The 21,850-nt window shown below is 41.5% G+C and overlaps 1 protein-coding gene across 1 annotated transcript in view; it reads left to right on the top strand.

Annotated features, from left to right (window-relative positions):
* The first annotated feature begins 303 nt into the window (after positions 1-303).
* The window catches only part of LOC124606551 (gem-associated protein 5), a 344,051-nt gene continuing 322,504 nt past the window's right edge, over positions 304-21,850 (top strand). Inside the window, exons 1-2 of the mRNA XM_047138535.1 lie at positions 304-802; positions 879-1,101. Coding sequence (XP_046994491.1) covers positions 494-802; positions 879-1,101 — 532 coding nt within the window. The 5' untranslated portion in view covers positions 304-493. The remainder of the gene's footprint in view (positions 803-878; positions 1,102-21,850) is intronic.

Genomic DNA, 21,850 nt, shown 5'->3' with positions numbered 1-21,850 from the left:
CCATCGCTATTACACTATCAACAAACGGTGAAAACACAACAAAAACTCTTGATATTATAAACTTCAAACTCTGCGGAAAGCACACACGCACATCGAAGTCCCGAAAACACGTGACAATCCTGGTTTAATGTTGACAACATGCGCAGAACGCAATGCTCACTCCAGAGATATTTACTCTATGGGTCGCGGTCTTCGACCATAGATACTAGTATGGTCGAAGGTCGCGGTGGTTTTAGGGATAGTAACTCTGACGGGCGAATTTGAATGCATTCATTTGTTTCAGTCATCCAGTATTTAAATATCTATGCTATGTCAATTTGCGCGACTAACAAGTGTTTTGAAAATGTGGTTTGAGGGTTTGAAGTGACTAACCCATTTGCATAAAAACAGCTGTTATTTCGCAAGAAGTGAACGATATTTTGCGTTACAGAGCCTGTCGATTTTGTATATTGAACTTTTTTTACGTATTTATTTCGTGTTGTATGTTTGAGATATGGATGAACAAATATTTCCCCCATCGCCGAATTGGTATTCTAGTAACGTGATATCCTGCGGGGAGTCCGGTCGCATTGCTTATGCTTCTCGGAATAATATAGTTTTAGTTAACACTCCAGCAGCACTTACTGTTGACTGTAAGATAATATGTGAAGCACATAAAGATAAAGTAAATGCCATAACTTTCTGTAAGTCTGTTGGGAATAATAGCTACACAAACTGGCTGGCTTCTGTCGGCGGCGATTCGGTAGTTAAAATGTGGGACACAAACCTGTGTACCGTAGTTTTGGCTCATAACGCTCATGGAGTACGTAAGATTTATATACACATACTACACTGTGTAATATTTTTTCACCGTATAACGAGAGAGTTTGGCATTCCAGATGGCTGACAAGATAACATGCATGGATTGGTCACCGGCTGACCCTCATTTAGTTGTGTCTGCCGACGAATCGAATTTAGTTTGTTGGGATTTGAAAAGCAACACAACACGCTGTGTCAAACCTGGAAAGTTATTACCTACCAGCCTCTCCTGTTCGTCGCATGAAAAATCTATTGTTGCATTAGGCACAAAATACGGATTAGTATGTGTTGTTGATATAAGAGGTAGGGGAAATACAGTATGTTTTTTTTTTTTACTACAATTTTCATATTCCACATGACGTTTAGTGTGTCAGTGCAAGTACTTCAGCTAAATAATATATATGTGAAATGAAATTGTTCATGAGGCAAAACTTGGCATTGTTGGTTGATAAAACTTTTATTCAGGTGCTTATGATTTTGGTGTCTAGCAAGAAGACAATGTTACTGAAAAGTTATAGTTTAGTTCTCTGATTTGCCCTTTTCTTTCATCATAGTTAAATGCTGTGATAGGTTACTAATATGAAATATATATTTAGAATGTGGACAAATGACAATTCAGTTGCTTGTAGACACTGATTTTCTGTTCCAGATTTTAAACTCTGTACTTAGTCTACAAAACTGAAAGAGAGTTAATTTTAAATATATTTCAAATTCCATCATTTATAGATTCTCCAGATATGTACAGAATACATACGTGCTTGTAAAGTTTGTGGCAGTGATTTGTGTTGTAATGCCCCTGAAAGAGTAAAGACCATATGTTCTGATAGGCACATAATGGTTTGAACTAAATTTGTTGACAGAGAGATAAATTACACTTAAATATGACATTTTTCTTGCATTAGGCATGGTCCCACTTGTTGGGATACATAGATGCCCTAAATTCTGCGCAATTGTTGGATTAGCTGAAGTGTTTGACACTTTGTCAACTCTCAAACGCATTTCAACTTAACCTTGGCCTATGCTGCAGATTGGTGTGTCACCAAAACCAAGATTTCAGATGAGTGAAGCCACTGTTAATCATTTTTGTGTACTCTTCAACATCATATGATTCTTAATTTAGGCTCTACAAGACGTTAGTCATTAATTACTACTGTTCATTACTAACTTTCATAGATGAATGGGGTAATGGACAAAGCATAACTCAATTTCTGTTTGTCTGACTGCACTGTGTGCAGTAAGCGTACTGCGGATAAAAAGTAATATCTGATAGTAGTCCTTGGGTTTGACCAGTGTTGTCTCAAATGTGCGGTAAGTGTCATAAACAACATGGTGACTGTAAGATGATTTCAGTGGAGATATTTTCAAATAGTCTGAGCTAAAGCTTACTCTATCGAAACAAGTGGCAATTTTGCTTTCATGTTAGCTGGCAAACTCATCAAATCTGAGAAAATATGCACCTTAGCTGCGTATTTCAAGCTTATTATTTACAAACTTGCAACCTCTAAGTCCGTGGATAACTCGACACAAGCCTGAAGTAGTGTTACAACTTAGGTAGTAACTGCGGTTTACATGATGTCTCTCTCAGAGAGAGTATTGTGCAGAGTAGTCAGCAACAGAATTACCAGTGGGAACTTTATGCATTGTCAAATGGAGAAACATGCAATAAATGAATTATTAAAATGTCCTTTTAACTCCTGTTGCTCAGTATACTAATTTGTCCCCAGCTTTTTTTAAAATTTTATTTTAAATGTATAACATCTCTCCCATTTCTTATTAATTTCTTGACCTCTAAGTATTCTTATTTTCCTTGTCTGATGTCACTGCTGATAGCCCCACTAATTGGTCATTTGTTTTATTGCTTCTTTTATGTTGCCGCTTTCCATTTTATTTCATTTGCCTTTAATTTCCAAACATTGCACCTAACACTTTTGTTGCCGTTTTTCTCATTTGTATTTTTATTTTACGTTTTTGTTGTACTCTGTTTTGTCTCAGTTGCTCACATGTTATCTTTTTTGCTGGTATTCAATTATTACATTACGTGTTAATACTAGCAAAGATTTACCGCTTACCATTGCACAGATGTTTTGTTGCTTGTACAGTTGTGGGTATTGCTTGCAATGTATAGCTAAGTGCCTCCTAAATACACTGGTGTCCAACATTAAAGGAACAAACCGAAATCTTGCAAGGTTGCATTTATTTTGCCACAAAACAGTATTATCAGGTGACAGTGAAACAGAAATAATATAGAGAATACAGAATGTAAACAACTGCAACATGCATAATGGGACTCAAAAGTGTTTTTTATTTTTTCCCAATGTAACAGATTTACATACACTTTCTGACAACTGGTTAATGCATTCAGTGTGGAGTGTGACCACCTCTGTCAGTAATACACACTTGACAAATGATGGGGCCTGCTGTGAATGATGCCTTCAATCTCATGTTGAACCAATAATGCCCATTCTTCCTGCAGCACTACTTGCAGGTCTTGGAGAGGGTTTGGTGGGTGCTGACGTGATGCAACCCATGTCCCTCGTGCATCCCAGACGTGCTCAGTGGGATTCAGATCGAGAGAGTAAGCAGTCCAAGCCATGCGTGCAATATATTCCATTTCCAGGAAAACATCAACCACCTGTTCACTATGAGGTCTAGCATTATCCTCAGCATTACGAAGTCTTTGCCTACAGCTCCTTCCAAGAACTGCGCGTGAGGTCCCAAGATATCATCACGATACCTGACAGCAGTTAAACCTTGCCGACTTAACCATACAATTTCATGAAGAGGTGTTTGAGTGGTGAACATAATCACTGCCCACACCATTAGGGATCATCTTAGATACCAGTCTCTTTCCACAATGGTTGGGTTCCGAAATCATTTTCCACGTTCTCTCCATATACGAATCCATCGAGAACCACTGTCCTGCCCAAATTGCGACTCATCTGTGAACAGGCCATTGGACTGTTCAACTGTCCAGGTAGCATGTTGGTGGCACCACTCTAGATGTTCTCTTCTGTGTAGAAACAAACGTCCAACAATAAAGCCAACTCTGCTGAAGCCTTCTTTACACTGTTTGCCGCACTTCAACACATCCAGTGGATGCAACGAGATTCAGTACTAAGGCGGTACCTTACAGCCAAATAATGGTTCTCTCTTCCTGATGTTACACATGATCGGCCCGGCCCTTGTCTTCAGGACAGTTTTGATCTCTATAAACTGTCGCCACATCCAAAAAAGAACAGAACGATTCACATTAAGCTATTGGGCTACAGCGATTGTGGATATGGGACTACCTGGCAAACACTGTAATGTTTGACAGGTGCCCTGACATTGTTGGCGTGGTTGTCTGTTGACCAGAATGCCATCTTCCATGCACAACACGTTCATACAGACATCTGTTGACATTTTGTATGATTATGTCATGAATTAGACACAGGACGGGAAAATAGTGGTTTGTTGCTTTAATTTTGGACACCAGTGTAGTTCTGAATGGTCAGTTCACTGAGGAATTTGGCTAGCTTTAGCTGGGTGTGGGTGATTCCTGAACTGATCAACACCTTTGCAGGTATGCAGGGCCGTGCTCAACTTGATTTTTATTTCCCTTACTTATGGTGGGACCAAAATTGCTCAAAATTCTTTTGATAGATCAATTGGAACTGCCATCTAAGAGTCCTCGATTTTCTAGTCCTCCATAGTAGTCTGTAGTTAAAGACTAAACTGCTGATGAAAGCTGCACATACTGTTGAGTGGAAAAACCTGTAACAATTTGATTATTAAAATATCCTTTTTTATGGAGTACTGTCTCATTTTATCCACATTGTCAGTTGATTTGGTATGGCCACAGGACAACATTGGATCAGTAGAAGTTGCACAGTTACCAGTCTGTTTTGAGGGTTGTATACAGTGTGGCTCATAGAAACTGTAATAAAAAAAACATCTGAAATTGCTGGTTGTGCTGCAACTACTATTAATCCAAAGATGTTCTGTAACTGAACAAAACTTATCATTGTATAAAAAATGCAACTGTAGACTATAATAAAACATTTTTAAACATTTCAATAATGACAGAATAAATCTGTAGTAAAGGATAATCATTCTAAAGAAAAAGAAAGAACAAACTTTCTAGAAGGTTAATCCTTATACAGGGTGGAGAAAAATTGTCATGAAATTTTAACCCTGGATAGCTGATGCCATTAGGAACCAAAATTACTAAAGTTGTGTAGATTGACAATGCACCATTTTTAAACTATGGAAACTTGGCGCCACATGCTATGATTTGGCTGTGGGATTGCCCTGTTGCCGTTTGTCGGTTGACGGACAGCGCTATGGTTATCAGTTCACACGTAGAAACGTCCCTTGCCCCATCACTGCCCCAACATGATACGCACATGTGTCGAATAGGTCTTGCTGTTCGTCTCCACCTCATGTCGGAGGCATTCATACATAAGCTTCGCTTCGGAGCGTGCACACATCACCTGTGATTTAGTCATACAGTAAGCATGGCGGCACAGTATTTGTTTGAAGAACAACGAGATACGGCTTTTGTTTATGTACTAGCCTACAGTAATGTGCGTGGAGTTTGACAGTTGTATGAGGAATGGTACCCAGCAAGACGCCACCCATACCCGCAAATGTTTACAGCAATTCACCAACGACTTGGCGAAACTGGCTCATTAGGGGGATATGGTGGTGCTGGAAGACCTCAAACATGACAGGATGCTACATTTGAAGAGACTGTTCTCGAGGGCTTCGAGGAAGCACCGACGACAAGTACTCCAGTGGTTGGACATGAGATGGGGTTCACTCATTGGTTAGTCTGGGCAGTTTTGAGGGAGATGGTCAGCTTCCATTTAGTTTCCGCCCTGTCCAAGACCTAAATCCTGTGGCGGACTATGAACATTTGCTGGTGTCTTCTCCGACATGTTGCACGAGATCCCAACTTCCCCGCCATTGTGTTGTTTACCGACGAGTGCACCTTCCATACAACACTCGAAATTTTCATTACTGGGCAGGGGTAAATCCTCACATCATATATGTCCATGGACACCAGGAATGATTTTCGCTCAACGTTTGGGCATGGATTGTTGGTGACAATCTGATTGGACTGGTCCGTTTACCTCCTCGACTTGCGGGAGCAAATTACCTTTACTTTTTTGCAAGAAACTCTACCTGGCCTTCTGGAAGAGGTTCCCCTGGACATACGGCTACGCATGTGGTTGCAGCATGATGATGCGCCCGCACATAAGTCATACTGTTTGCAGATATTTAAATGAACTCTTCGACGGCCGGGTAATTGGCAGAGGTGCTCATAGGACATAGCCCTCGCGATCGCCATATCTCGAGCCACCGGAGTTTTTCCTGTGGGGATTCTTCAAGGTTCGATTCACCCACCCAGACGTGAACCACCTAGAAACAAACAGGAATTAATGGATCGCGTTTAACATGCCACCATGCACATCAGGGCAATTCCACGAATCTTTGAAAGAGTTCGTCAAAACACCGTTCGATGTTACCAAGCTTGTCGCATCAGAGGGTCGCCAGTTCAAGCAACTGCTTTAAGTAAACAATGTCCTAGCTACAGAAAAGGTCCGTTTCAGGACCAGCACAATTTGTAAAAGACTCGCTGTCTAACAGCTGTCGACGGGTTTGTCCCTGTACGTCTCATCGTGAAACTACAGTGAATGTGTCTGGATCCTGATGGATTCGCCATCAAAGTGGAAGGCTGGCACGCCACTAATGAGCTTTTGGGCCGCCTTGGATACATCATGATCTCTGGCAGGTAAAACGTTCCCAGTCATGCGCTGTGAAGAGCATCCAGCAACAGGGCAATCCCGTGGCCAATCAGAGCGTGTGGCGCCAAGTTTCTGTAGTTTAAAATTTGTGCGTTGTCGACCTACACAGCATTAGTAATTTTGGTTCCTAATGGCATCAGCTATCCAGGATAAAATTTTGTGACAATTTTCTCTACCCTGTATATATTGAAAATGCATTTGAACTGGTTTTTATAAGTTAAAGATCTGTCAGATGCCTCTAGAATTGAATTATCACTTGCAGAATCATAAACTGAAGCAATCAGAACTGCTCTTGAGTGTAAAATGTTAGATGAATACCATATGTTGAACTATACAATATGTCAGTATATTTTGTGTGATTCACTTACTTTGCCAGGTTAGATTAAATAATGATAGGAACAGTGAAACAAAAAGTTGTTCAGTCGTTTGTTGTAAAAACAGTCAACTCATTTGCTTGTAGTTTAATGATAAAGTTGAGTTATTCATTTTTTATTTGAGTAAAACCAGTCTATGGGAATAACATTATTTCCAGTCAACTCAGTTGGTTGTAGTTTGTACGTATGGTTGGATTATTACTCATTTCTTATGAATGAACGTGGAGTCTGTACTACTTCCATATGTTAAACTACAGCAGTGATACAGAGTTGGAGTACGCATACCCCAAAGGATACCTGTGCTGTTGGGGGAAGGGGGGGGGGGGACGGGACTGTGATGACATTTCAGGGAGTAAGCCAGATCAGACATGTTCATTTACTTATGTACTGAATATACACTAATTCTTCTTTTCATAATTTGCAATTGATTAATAAATTGCTGTGGATTAAATTGTTCCAGATGCAGTTAATGCATTACTAGTTTAGCTTATATATTGTTTGGGGTACAAAGTTGAGTGAAAAAGTTCCCTTAGGGGTACATGAAAAAGAAAGAAACATTGCCAAATTTTAGCAGTAGTTTGCATTCCATTTTACTTACAGGGTAAATTATTTGAATCTAGCTCGTAAACATTTGTTCAGCCATTTATTTGTGTGGAAGTAAACATGATGATGAAGCCCCATACTCTTTGACAGAGCGTAGGGGAACGGTGCAGGAGACCCGCACCGTCATACTAGGCAAGGTCCTAGTGGAGGTGGTTTGCCATTGCCTTCCTTACAGTAAACGTACTGTAAAGAAAATCACCAGATATGTAGGCACAAATCACAGTAATGCTCACGAACCTTTTTAAATTTCACAGGTTGTGAAAAGTTGTAGGTACAGTATTTAATGGGTGTGAAGAAGTGCTATTCATATCCTTATTTCAGTTTCAAAGTTAAACTTGTCTCTACACAACAGCCTGAAAGTGTGTTCGCAAACCTCTGGGCAGCTGGGAGAGACAATTGGACTCAGTATCAATCTAGATCTTTCATGTCATTAAATCATTATTGCTGACTTCACTCTGTCTCTCTTACTGTCATTCCAGTATTTCCTTTTTATTTACTGCCAGTACATATCTTTTAGTTTGAATAGTGCACTTCCTTAATAGTGAACTTTGTGTTGATCAGAATACTGAAATATTCAGTGGTGTGGAAATGGGACAAATTGTATGACTGCATAGAAAGTGATCCTCAAGATAAGTTCCACACGATTTACAGTGTACAATATCTTGAAGGATGATTCATATTCTGAAACTACATTAATTAAAGAATTTCAAAGAAAATTAGCAAATGAAGATGAGTATTTTTCACAAAAAATACTTTCAACAAGTGACAGTATGTGTCCAAGAAACACATGATTAAGCCACCGAATAATTTAAAAATATTGTTTTTTTGTTCACATCACCTCAGCATTTGACAACATAATTATAGTTCATGTATAACTGAAAAGGGTAAGCAAGTATGTAAATGGAACTATTCATCCCAGAGATGGAGTGAAAATTTCTGTGTAACGGGGTAACTGTCAAGAGACTAGTCAGCCAGTTGTCTCACATGACTGACACCACTCAAACCTGGGGAGCGAGTGCAAAATTTGTATATAGCTGATGTCACCACAGAACCTAGTTTTATTAGGTTGTTTCATTCTAGTTTTATTAGGTTGTTTCATTTGACTGAACAAAATCAGTTTTTGAAACCATTCATTTGTCTTGTCATTAACATTCAGGCAGTCTTCTGTATTTGAAAGGCAACCATACACAAAAACAACCTTTATCAGTATTTTAAGATACACTGATATTTAATTTCAGTAGTGCACACAAGAAGCCAAATGTTGGAAGAGGTCATGAAGCAGGTTACACATGCACATCTCCAGCCTGTGAATTATTGTAATAAAGTCAGCTGCATGGACTTGTAACTACCTTGTATACCTGCATAAAATGTTAGATGATATTCCATTCATGAAACCCTCTCTCTACCTTTCGTTTCAGTGGTAGTGTAGCCTGGGACAAAATTTTATGCAGCCATCCGGATGCAACAAAGTAACAAGTACAAATACGTGTTCATCGCTGTGAACTTTTTACATTATTGCCATCATTCTAATACCCATCTAATTAGCTGCAGCAAGGAGTGGAACACATGGGAAGCTACTAGTGACAGTACGAAACAAAAAGGGGTGATCCATCCTAAGAACGCCAAAATAAACACCACCAATACTCTGTAGCTAAAGCTCAATCAAGAACTAGAAACAAAGAGGTGATTCAGAAGCCATCAGAACATGTTTGCTAGTGCTGTCAAAGGACTCTGGAAGATCTCTTAAAAGCAGTGGACAATGTACCATGCTGTATGCTTACATATTGGCAACAAGATGAGGGAGCATACTTAGAAAAACCTTGCTGACAAAATGGAACATGTTCCGCCAATACTGTCAAAGGAATTCAAAATGTCATCTGTACAGAAGCTGCAGATGGTGTGGCCTGGTATGTGCTTACAGTATTGGCAGCAAGATGAGAGGGTATACGTAGAAAAGTCTCTCCAATAAAATTACTCATTTACTTCAGTGGAATCTAAATGTGGCCAAGATTCATGTGGAGGAACTTTAACTCCTAACACAGAGAACACATCTGTGCCTTTGAGAGAGATATGGAAATGAGCCTGACACCACTTAACAGCATTCACAGAAAGGATATCTTTTTCAGATAATATAAACATTTTCTCAAGAATGAATACTGCTCCTTGCCCCTCTCAGTGCCTTGCTACAGTTATTTTAGCAATGTGTACATCTTACGGAGCAAGAATATGTACAGTGTGGCTCTCACTAACTTTTATTGTACAGATGCTCCATTCCTTCTTCCTTTCTGGGGACTTTCTAATGCTTATTATGTGTGCTGAGGCACTCTTTCATCGGCCTCATGAGCAAACTGTTGGGGAATCTTACACCTTCGGAAAGATTATCTTCTGTGGATGGGGCTACACGAGCAATTGTATAGGTCCTTATCATTTACCTCTCAATATTCTCCTCCACCTGTGGAGACAGTGCTCTGCAGAAAGTGGTTGTTTATTGGCACTCTATATCACCATTTTAATAAATTTAGCATATTGAGCAGTGCTTGTAAGGAAGCCATCGCTTTGGATACTGAGTAACACAAACTGGTCACTATTTATCCAGTTGGCTGCATTTACACACCTCAGTGACAGGATGGGTGGATCACATGATGACCGCGATCCAATAATTGCCGATGCATCCATTCAAAAATCAAGGTAGTTGCAGAGAACACCGTGTCCTTTTCAGAGGTTATCAGAAATTGGTTTCACCATTGTGCACAGCCTTTTGGGGCCAAAGACAACCTTAATGTGGAGTAATGAATTTTGTTTTTCCTTCTGGCATTGTAATTATGTGCATTGGTGTTCTGTATGAACTGTAGTGTATTATTTACAACAAAATACATGAGGGAAGAAATATAATCTGAAGCAGTAATCAGAATGTCTAATACTTTAAACAGATTTCTACAATATGATTGTGGGTGAGCACCACATATTCTTATGGCACATTTTTGAGCAGTGAAGGCTTTCTTTCTTAACCCTCAAGAAGGGACACCTATATATAAAGTGTGCCAATCACAAACAACATTGTCTATACCATTCCATTGTTTTTTTTTTAAATTTTATTGCTTCAGCCAACACAGTGAGATGTTGTGCTGTTGTACATTCAAGTGAGCAGCAATATTATAAAATAAAGCACAAACTAGCTAAGAAAAATTTTACGATCTGTCAAGTAAATGACCCACTTTCTGAGGTGGCAGCACATTCCTACAGTGAGGTGTTTGCTTACAAGATAATTAGCAATTGAATAAGCAGTTGGTTAGGATCTCTTGCAACTGTGCTGTTTAATGCTTTGAGTTGATCGTTACAGTGGGTAACATTGTACGTGACAACAGACTTATATAACGAAAATTTATTACATTATTTTTTTGATTAAACAGTGGCTTAGCTCATATAAAGTAAGTTTATTTTGTCATTGTTTAATTAAGCTGAGACAAAACTGGTTTTGCTCTTACATGGTACCTTGGTAACATGAAGACATCTATTCTTTACATGTACACAAAGTACGCCATATGCTCGCTTGTGTCATAAAAAATGCTTGAGGGTGAAAGATGAATTAATCCAGGACCTTATCCCATATGACATTAGTGAATGAAAATTTGTCAACTTACTGATTTCTCTCTCCCCGAGATTTGCAATGAGTTCTATGTGCTAATGTGGTTGAAGTAAGTTGTTTTAGGAGTTTCAAAATTGTGCTTTTTCTGGTTTAAATTCTCATCATTAAGGACACACATCAATTTTGAAGTTTCTGCCCTGTTTATTATTTTCTCGCCATGTGTTACACTTATCATTGCTGTAGTAGCCCTAGATATGTGGAACTAAATATGCTGCATCTTTTTGTAATTGAGGATGCAACCATTCGCAGAGTGCCAGTCAGTGACACTTTTAAGAACATTGTTAACCATTATTTCTGTTTTTGTATGTATGCTTGGATTGATTACAATACTAGTGTCATCTGCAAAAAGAACTATTTCTGCTTGTTGACTATAAGATGGAATCTAGTTTAAATCTGTGAGGAACAATAGCAGACCTAAGATTAATTTCTCTCTAGCCGGAAATACATCCCCGTACTATATTGGTTGAACTACTACGTTCAACATTCTGCATTCTTTTGGGTAAATAAGACATTAACCATTGATTGTCTATACCATCAATCCCATAAAACTACAATTTATGTATTAGAATACTATGATTCGCACAGTCTAATGTCTTAGATAGCTTGCAGCATATAACAATTGGCACTTTGAGGTAGACCGTTCGCCGAGTGCAATTCTTTCGATTTGACGCCACTTCGGCGACTTGCGTGTCAATGGGGATGAAATGATGATGATTAGGATAACAGAACACCCAGTCGCTGAACGGAGAAAATGTCTGACCCAGCCGGGAATCAAACCCGGGCCCTTAGGATTGATATTTTGTCGTGCTGACCACTCTGCTACTGGGGGCGGACAGTACTCCATTGGAAACACCATCTAAACCAGACACATTTTTATTTTTGAGGCAGTATATAATTTTCTTAATTTCTGAAGGAAATGTTGATGTTACATTTATATTACTAAATTTTATGAGAGTTAATTTTTCAACATGCTGTGTGAGTTTTGTGCTGAACTATTTGTCCTATATTTAAGAAATGACCATTTAATATATTTGCTATGTGTGGCTCATCATTTATAGCCCCTCCATTCAGTTCAGTAGTGATGTTATCCTGTTCTATGGCTGGTTGTCCTGTCTCTCAAATCATTACATTCGGTAATGCCTTAAGCCTGTTGGAATTACTGGTTTCTGACATCATGTGCAAGTTCCTTGATTTTTTTTAATAACTTTTCTTAGTAATTTTGAGTAGTTTTTGTAGTGCGCAACTACTACAGGGTCTCCTACTTGTTCTTGCAATCTATACATTTCCCCTTTTTTTCACAAGACGTCTTAATCCCTCTAGTGATTTATGGTTTTTTACGTAGCTGTTTAATTCTTCCTGATTATGTTATGCAGAAAGCTATTTGCAAATGATTATAGGAATTTATCGTAGAATAAATTAGATTTTGTGTTAGCATTTGGTTCATTATAAATTTCATCCCAAGTAATCTTTTTGTGAACTACTCTTAAAAATGTGTCATGGAGTCTTTAATTACTCTAACTTGCTTTCCTTAATTATTAAGGAGAACAAGAAGATATTGTGAAATGATTCCTGAACTTCATACATTTTACTAAAAAGATTACATTACTATGGGAGATGTTCGACGGTTTATGACTAATGTGGGAGTTGCTCACTGGCTTAATGAGAAATTATTTCCAGACCAGCCAGAGAGCATTGCACAAGGGGTCACCACCACTAATCTCCACGAGTTCCATCACCAAGAAACCTTACAACAGTCCCTTATCCATGTGACAACTGCATTAGGCACTATCTGTGGCTTGTGACACAACACCTGGTTAGAAAATTTGATGTGCCCTTAGTGGTGCTTCACAAGGACAACTATAAATACCCTCCTTACCCTATTCATTTGTATGTGGAATAAAGGAAACTCCACCAACTGTCCAAGGGAATCCTTTAGTGCCCCTAATGCTTGTCGAAGTGTTCATCCCACTTTGTCAGTAGGCCTGTGGCACTGATTGTGTACCACTTTGTTCTTTCATGTGCAGGCAGCTCCTAAGTCACTTTCAGTTTTTATTTCAGGGTATATCCTTCTACTGCTGATACCTTGATATTGTTGAAGGTAGCTATTCAACTTTCCTATGCAAGCAACAACTCATTAGCATCTATTTCAGTCTTGAAAAGGTGTGCAGTAATACATGGAGGTGTATTTTGTCAGAGCGTTCCACCAATGAGCTTTTGAGAATATTTATGCACATTCATTATGACCCTTTCTCTTCCAGTTTTCTTCCGCTGTCAGTATGGAGAAATCTGTTGGAACTGTTTAGACAAGAGAATGGAGTCCCTCAAGGCTTTGTTTTCAGTGTTATGAAGAGCTGTTGCCATCAGAAGTATTTCATTCACTGTTAGGAGGCCATTTCAGTGTTATTTATATATGAATAAATTCACTCTCTCTTCTGACCCTCCAGCAGCAGTTCACAAGTCACAGATCATTACCATGTTGAAGCAATGAATACACTGCACTAGCTTTTGGTTCTCAACACAATTACCAGTGTGCATCAGTATCAACTGTTCTCATATAAAAAAAATTTTTGGACTTCTTCCCATGTCAATTTAGGATAAAACCTCTAGCTTTCGATGATTATCTCCATTGTCTTCAACAGGAGCAACTGTCTGTCAAAATGGCTGGTGTGGTGGCATTATATAGCCCATAGGCAGTCTCTGATTGGTCGATTATTACGCAGTGTTACTGCATGTGGTGTCGTGTCTGTGCTGTTGGCCCCACTGCTCCAGTTGTAGCATAAGCATTGCGACAAATGTCTCTGGCTCTTCTCTGCATTTAGAGCTGCTTCCATGCACTGCTGAGATTATATCCACTGCCAAGGCTGAAGATCTCACACATTCTTATTTCTGCAGCCTCTTTAATTACAGAATCCCAGTTTATAGAAGCCTAGGACAACATTTTGGTTTTGTCAAATAGTATTTTATTATGGTAATTCAAATGAAAAAACTTTAAGCATCCACAAAATTTTGAAGAGTTGTGCAGTAGAGTTGGTAGGTGGTATTAGTGTTTCTTGAGGTTCAGAAAGTGACAGATAGGTGGGAGAGTAATGCTACAACACAGGAAAAGGCAGCAGCATCCAAACAAGATGGTCAGCCCACTGTCTGGCACATGCACTGTAATTGAGCAGTATGCATTTTTGTCTATTGGAGATGTTAAACCAATCAAAATTTTTCGTAGAATGACAGTGCAATATCATGAATCATGCTTATCATTGCTCTAAATGTATGAGTGGTATAGGAAGTTTAAAAACCATGTAACTTCTGTGGAGGCTGCCCCAAGAACAGGGAAGGCTCACCGTGTAGCGACGGATGAGAACATTGCATTAGTAGAGGAGCTTGTAAAGGAGAACAGACGCTTAACTGTGAATGAAATAGCAACAAGTTTGAAGATTAGTATTGTACTGTATTGAAGTGGAGACCCAGAAACAACAGAGAGGCTTCGTCACCATTGTATTAGCCCTCAGTGGTTCACAGCCCCACAATAGGCTACAGCAGTCCACTCACCCCACCGCCGCCCCACACTGAACCCAGGGTTATCGTGCAGTTCAGCCCCCAGTGGACCCGTCCCAGGAACGTCTCACACCAGACGAGTGTAACCTCAAATGTTTACGTGGTAGAGTAATTATGGTGTATGTGTATGTGGAGACTGTTTGCCCAACAATTGCTGACATAGTGTAACTGAGGCAAAATAAGGGGAACCAGCCTGCATTCAGTGAGGCAGATGAAAAAGTGCCTTAAAAACCATCCACTGACTGACCAGCACACCAGACCTCGACACAAATCCGCTCGGCGGATTCATGCTGAGGACTGGCACGCCTTTCCATCTGGAAAGCAGTGTTAGACCGCATGGCTAACTGGGCGAGCTAAGATTAGTATTGGTTCAGTGCAGAATATTTTCACTGTGTACTGCTCTTCAAAGGTGATTCGTTTCTGGAAAAAATTTGTACTGGCTATGAGACTTGGGTCTACTACCATCGCCAACCAGAAACGGAAAGATCAAGCAAGGAATGGCGCTATGGCCCATTGCTGAAACCAGAAAAATTCTGCATTTAACCCTCTGTTGGAAAAGTAGTGCTCATTCTCTTCTAGGATGCAAGTGGAGTAATAATGGGGCATTACATGGATAGAAAAGTTATGGCAGCCATAATTCATATTCAGACATACCGAAAAAATCAGCTTCACCTGCAACAATCAGGAGTAAATGACGAGAACATCTGACTTCAGGAGTACTGCCATACCATGGCAATGCCCGACTGAAAACAGCCTGTAAGACAGTTGATCTGGTACCGCGCACTGCGGAATTTGAATCCCCACCAGACATTGTGGACGTCGAAGACTCATAGAGGTCTCTGTACCATTGCACCGTAAGCTGTGGTGGCGCACGCCTACTGGCCCTCATTTAGAGTGAGGGCGCCACAGTGGAACACGTGGTTGCAGCGGCCAATAGCAGCATCGCCGATCGAGTACTTAAATGCCTGCCTGTCGCTCGGCCTGCCAGTCTAACCTCGCATGCGTCTCAGGACATATCGCCTCGCATTAGACAGCGTATTGACTTTCGTGTTTTCTTTATGAGTGGACGTGGTTGTCTTGTGGTTCGTGACTCTGTTGTCTGTTCTTGTTGTGTCGTAAGGTCCTTCGTTGGTCGTGTCCGTCCTCTCCTGTTGTGTTGTTGTTCGTGGGCCGCTCCGCGGGACCCGTCGCGTTTCCGTCATTACAACCTCGCGACCATTCTGGTCGCTGTTACAACAATTGAAACTATTCAGGAAATTAAATTTGAATGTCTGCTACATCCTCCTTATTCAGCAGACCTCACTTCCAGTGACTTTCAGCGACGAAGAGGTGAAAATGGAGGTGCATGACTGGTCCACACACACACACACACACACACACACACACACACACACACACACACACACACACTCCAAAACAATTCCTCCAACATGGTATCTACACACCTCCGAAGCGGTGGAATACGTGATATGTGCATTCAGTGTATTTTGTTCATTGTTACAGTTGAAAATATAGCACCTTTAAGGTTTCCATTAAATTGCCCTCATTTGTTTGTTTGTGAGGCTGTGCTCAGCAACTGCAGATTTCTCCAGTTCATGATTTTTAATATGCTGTTCATGTTCAGCACAGCAGTTGGATGTGGTGCAGATGGACTGAATGTAATTGCATCCATACTCTAGGTATGTTGTAAATCCCAAGGATCCTGAAACGAGACTGTCCTCAACAGTTCTTAGCATCTCCTTAAGAGGTTGGAAAATAGTTTTATACCTCATCTTTACAGGACTCTACCTATTTTGCTGGATGTAGCGGCACAAAAAGGAAGGAATGCAATCAGTGGCTCAACGTATAAATATTCAATATTTCCACATTTCCTTTTTTTGGAGAAAGGTGACTCCATATCACAAGTTCCACAGTTGTTCTTTTGGAACCACTAAGGTATAAATTGGTGGGAGTCAGCTTGTGGCACACTGAGTGGCCAAGACGCCCATCTAAATTTCAGCGTACCAAAACATCTAAAAGTGGCAGCATTCCCTCTTTGTCTGTCTTGACAGTGAACTGGATGTTTGGGTGCATACTGATCATGAAAAGGCTCAAAACTTCTCTGCTGTGTGGGCAGATTATATACCTGTCATCAACGTAACAGTAAAATGAAGATGGAACATTTTGATGAACATGCATTAAATTTGGCTACCCTTCGTCAATCTGCAGCTGCTGAGCGCAGCCTCACACACACACACACACACACACACACACACACACACACATTGTGTGAATCTTTTCGTTGTGCCTGTCGTGACTCAGCATCTTCACTATATGGTGAGTAGCAACTTTCCTTCTCTGGCATTGTTACACACAAAGTACTATTTGACAAAACAAAAGTTTTGTCCCAGGCTTCTACATACTGGGATTCTGTAGTTAGAGAGGCTTCAGAAGTAAGAATGTGTGAGAAGATCTCCAACTGTGGCAGTGGGTATAACCTCAGCGGTGTATGGAAGCGAGCTCTCAGTGCAGAGAAAAGCCAGAGATATTAATCACAGTGTTTACGCGATGGCTGGAGTGGTGGCACCAGCAGCACAGACGTTGACACCATCTGAGACAGCATTGCATAATTACCGACCAATTGGGAGCTGTCTGTTGGCTACACGTTACCACAACAACAGCAGTTTTGACAGTCAGTTGTTCCTGGCAAAAATGAAAGCTTGAGATTTTACTCTGAATTGACGTGGCAAGAAGTTCAAAAATGTTTTATGCGACAGTGCTGTCGTGAAAGACTTTGTTCTCGTCAACTGTTCTTGACGCATTTGTAGTTGCGTTTTTCAACTGAGTAAATAATTCTGAGCATGAATGTTCCTTAGATTATGAATCTTCATGATTACCATGTGTTAGCTCCCCCAGCTCTTTTGTGGGTACATCGTTGCATGCACTGGGCGAGCTGTTGCAGCCTTTCTTCTCTCCTGGACTGCATTTCCTTCCCAATACTGCTCCTTCCCATCCCACCTCCTCCCCTTTCTGTGACCCTCCATCCCTGCTACTCTCCCTCCCTGCCTTCAACCCCGCTCTTTCTTCCTCCTGTTATGATGACCTGGCTACTCTCTCAGTTCCACTATGCCTTTTTGGCTTGTCTCTCATATTTTCACTCCTCCCCCTTGGGCTTTGACTTCTCTTTCTAAATTCTGTTACTGTCATATGACCCCTCCTCCTTGTCCCCTCCCTACTCTGCTGTAGCCCCCTCTCCTCCCCCTCCCTGCAAGGTTGCCAGCACATGTAGCCAGTCTGTGTGGTGGGTTATGTCCCCCTCTGGCTGAGCCTCCTGACAACAAAGAAATCACACTTCTGGTACCTGAGGTGTCACTGTCCCCTGTGTGCCTAGGAAGGGTTGCTGGTATTTTTTGGGCATCAGAACTCTTGGCAAAGCCCACCATGCCAAGTGACCCTTGCCGCAGCTGGGTGGTGCCCACAGGGTGAACCCCTGATCAGAGTGGGTGTATTAGGGTGGTGGACACTCTGCAAATGAAGTGCACTAAGCTCTGTACTTCTGGCTACTCTTCTGCAGCCATCTCTTGAGGTGGGAACGGTTCTCTCTCTGCTCCTACTTCTGCTTACTCAGCCTTCACCTCCCTGACCACCCCCTGGGAGGAGTGCCAGGCCTGCTGTTTGGGACGAAACCATTTCCACATTACCTGCTTTGTTCTAAGACAGATTGGGAAACTTTTGCCACTACCAATCCACACCTTTTTTTATTTTTTTGTAGAACCTATTGCAGATAAGCTCAGAAAGTCAGAAAAAACGGATATACAGAGAAGATAATTTTGGTGAAATTGACTCACCTAACAAGATGTGATGTGGTTCCCTACTGATTAAAACTTCTGCCAGTCAGTTGACTTCCTTTTAGCACTTACAGACATCCCTGTGAACATTACTCCTCATTAGTCTTTAAATGTGACTCAGGACATTATTTTTCACAGAAATCTCCTTCTTCAGCCTGACCAGGAACTCAGGACTTACCTGGAACAGTGAGGCGTTCATGTTGTGTGGCCTGTCCAGAGTGGTCCTAAGGACAATCAAGTTTATTCCACTGCTTTCATTTTGGCTTTTGATGTTGATACCATTCCAGAACATGTTATGATTTACTGTTGTAACGTGAAACCCTGTATCCCATCTCCCATGCATTGTTTCCAGTGTCTCCATTGTGGTCACACGTATTTGCAATGTGAGGTGAATCCTATTAGCAGACACTCACTTCATGTGTGGACTCCTTGCACCCAACTGCCCGATTGTGTGAACTGTTTTGGCCCACATTCTCCTTGCTCACCAGATTGCCCAATCTATAAAAAAAGGAAAACAGGAATCATGAATTCAAAACTCTTGATCGTCTATCCTACTCTGAGGCCCAACAGAAATTTGACCATCTCCAGCCAGTATCTTTAATGTGTATCTTTGCTTTTGTTGCATACTTCCCTCCTCCTGGACCCTCCTTACGTCCATCCTGTCTACCTTCCCTTCCCTTCTCTTTCCTTCTCCCTAATGCTTCCCCATTTCCTCCTCTTCAAGAACTGCTCCTTCTCCTCAGCTGGAGAAGATATCCTCTTCTCTGGTACCTGCTGGGTATGGGACTCACTCTAGGAACCTCCCTCCCTGGTGTCTCAGACATGAGAAGCCTCTTACTTCTAGTTGGATGTGAGACTCATGTTCTGTGGGCCTCAAGGCTGCTTGTTATCTTTCAGGTCCTCATATTGCTGTGACTTGCTCTCTTACTGTCCCAACCGCACCTCTTCTTGTCCTCTGAAACAGAGAAAGAAGATCCTTAAGTCTTTTGAACACGTTCCCCTCCCCCTCCTGCCAACCACATAACGCCTCAGGGGATTTCACCCCCACCCTGTCAGTTATGATCTATCTGGCCTCTTGTACTACTTTCCTTCAATGGAACTGTAATGATTATGATCGTCACCTTCTGGAATTGCATTCTCTTCTTCCTATCTACTCTGTAACTAGTGTTGTGTTGCAGGAACCTTGTTTTGTGGATACTCATTTGCCAATTTTTTGTGGTTTCCAAGTCTTCTGCTGGCACTGTATTGGGCATTTGGGAGCTTCTGATGTTGTCTTTATCAACATAACTGCATGTACATTGTTAGTTCTGTGGGATTTATTCTCTACAGTAACAACATGCAGTCTTTATCCCCCCCCCTCTAACTCCTCCTTCCCCGCCCCCCCCCTCCCGCCCCCGACTGGCCTCTTACAATTCCTGCTCTTCTTGCCCTCCTTTTACAACTCCCTCCCCCTTCCTTTTCCTTGGAGATTTTAATGTCAACAACCCTTTGTGGGGTGGTACTGTGATGACTGACTCAGGCAGGATTGTTGATAACCTGCCTCCTCAACATTGGAGCCCACAACACTTTAGTGCGGCACATGGCACTTTCTCAGCCAGTTGAACTTCCATCTGTAGCCAAGGATTCCTCCCCTCCATTCAGTGGGGATTTCGTGGCAATTTTTGCGACAGTGATAATTTTTTGATTGTCTTATCTTCCCTTCGGCATCACTAGCCTGGATGTCCACCCAGGTGGGCCTTTACTAATGTGGTTTGTGAAGCCTTTTCCTTGGCTGACATCTCAACCGCTCCACCACACGACAACATTGATGACTCCATATGGAGTTTGACTGACGCCATCTGTTTGGCAGCTGCTTTGGCGATGCCTTTTTCCTCAGGTTCTCCCCGATAGAAGAGTGTCCCTGGGTGGTACCCCCAAATTGCTGCACCTATCAAAGAGCACCCTAGTGCCCTTCAAGGCTCCAAACGGCATCCATCTCTTGAACATCTCCTGGCCTTTAAACAGCTTCATGCCCAGGCCCGTTACCTTCTTAAAGGCCAGAAATCAATTTGTTGAGAACAATATGTCGCTGTCATAGTGCCACACACTCCCTCTTTGCAGACATGGGCAAAGATCAGGCACATTTTTGGCCGCCGCTCTCCTACTGGTGTCCCAAGAATTTCCCTGAATGGTGTTATTCTCACCAGTCTGGATTTTACCGCTGAGCATTTTGCTTGGCATTTCACCCAGGCCTTAGTGTTGTCCACTATTCTCCCACATTCTGTCTTCTCAAACACCTAGACAGACTCCCTTTATCTTACATTCCCCGCCACCGGGAACCTTACAATGCTCCATTTGCGAGTGGGAATTCGCCATTGCCCTTACTATCTACCCTAACTTGGCTCCTGGACCATACCAGGTGCAAACCATTGCACCAGATCAGGTACAAAACCAAATCCTTCAACAGATTTTGGTGACTAGTCAATTTTGTGTACTTGCCCTTTTCATCCGTGTCTGGAGCAAGGGGGGATTTCCTTTCCAGTGGAGAGAAAGTGTCATTATTTTAGTTTCAAAATCGGGTTAACTACTTCGTCAGATGGATAGCTATCATCCGAGTAGTTTAACCAATGTCCTTTGAAAGTTACTTGAATGTATGATGTGTCAAAGGTTGTATTGGATCCTTGAATTCCAGAATCTTTTGGTTCCGACCCAGGGTGGTTTTCACTGAGGCAGCTCCACTGCAGATAATTTAATCCACCTAGAGTCTGCTATCCGAATGGCATTTGTCCGGCATCAACACAATGTTGTTTGAGCTGTATAAGGTTATGGTACCACATGATGCCAGCACATCCTTGCCAACTTACATGAGTGACTGGTGGCTGGTCTTGATTTTTCTCTAGAACTTCCTTTCATTCCGCACTTTTCAGGTACAGGATGGTGCCTTCCATAGCAACTTCCATCTATTGGAGAGTGGGTTTCTGCAGGGTTCTGTTTTGAGTGCCCCTCTCATTCAAGTGACTGTCAATGGTCTGGTGGTGACTGTGGGGGCCTATGTTGTCCTCCTTTTTGTATGCTGATGAGTTTTGCATTTATTTTTGTTCATCTACAATAGGCATTGCTGAACGTAGACTGCAGGTAGTAATGTACCAAGTGCAATCTCAGGCTCTAACTCTTGACTTCCATTTTTTGGCTGCTAAGACCTGCATTATGCATTTTTGTCTTCACTGTCCAGTCCATCCCCATCCACATCTCAACCTTGACAGCCAATCCCTCAACATGGTGGAC

Source organism: Schistocerca americana, chromosome 3 (genome assembly GCF_021461395.2).
Source record: "Schistocerca americana isolate TAMUIC-IGC-003095 chromosome 3, iqSchAmer2.1, whole genome shotgun sequence".
Classification (NCBI taxonomy): domain Eukaryota; kingdom Metazoa; phylum Arthropoda; class Insecta; order Orthoptera; family Acrididae; genus Schistocerca; species Schistocerca americana.
This window is presented reverse-complemented; position numbering and strand designations above follow the sequence as displayed.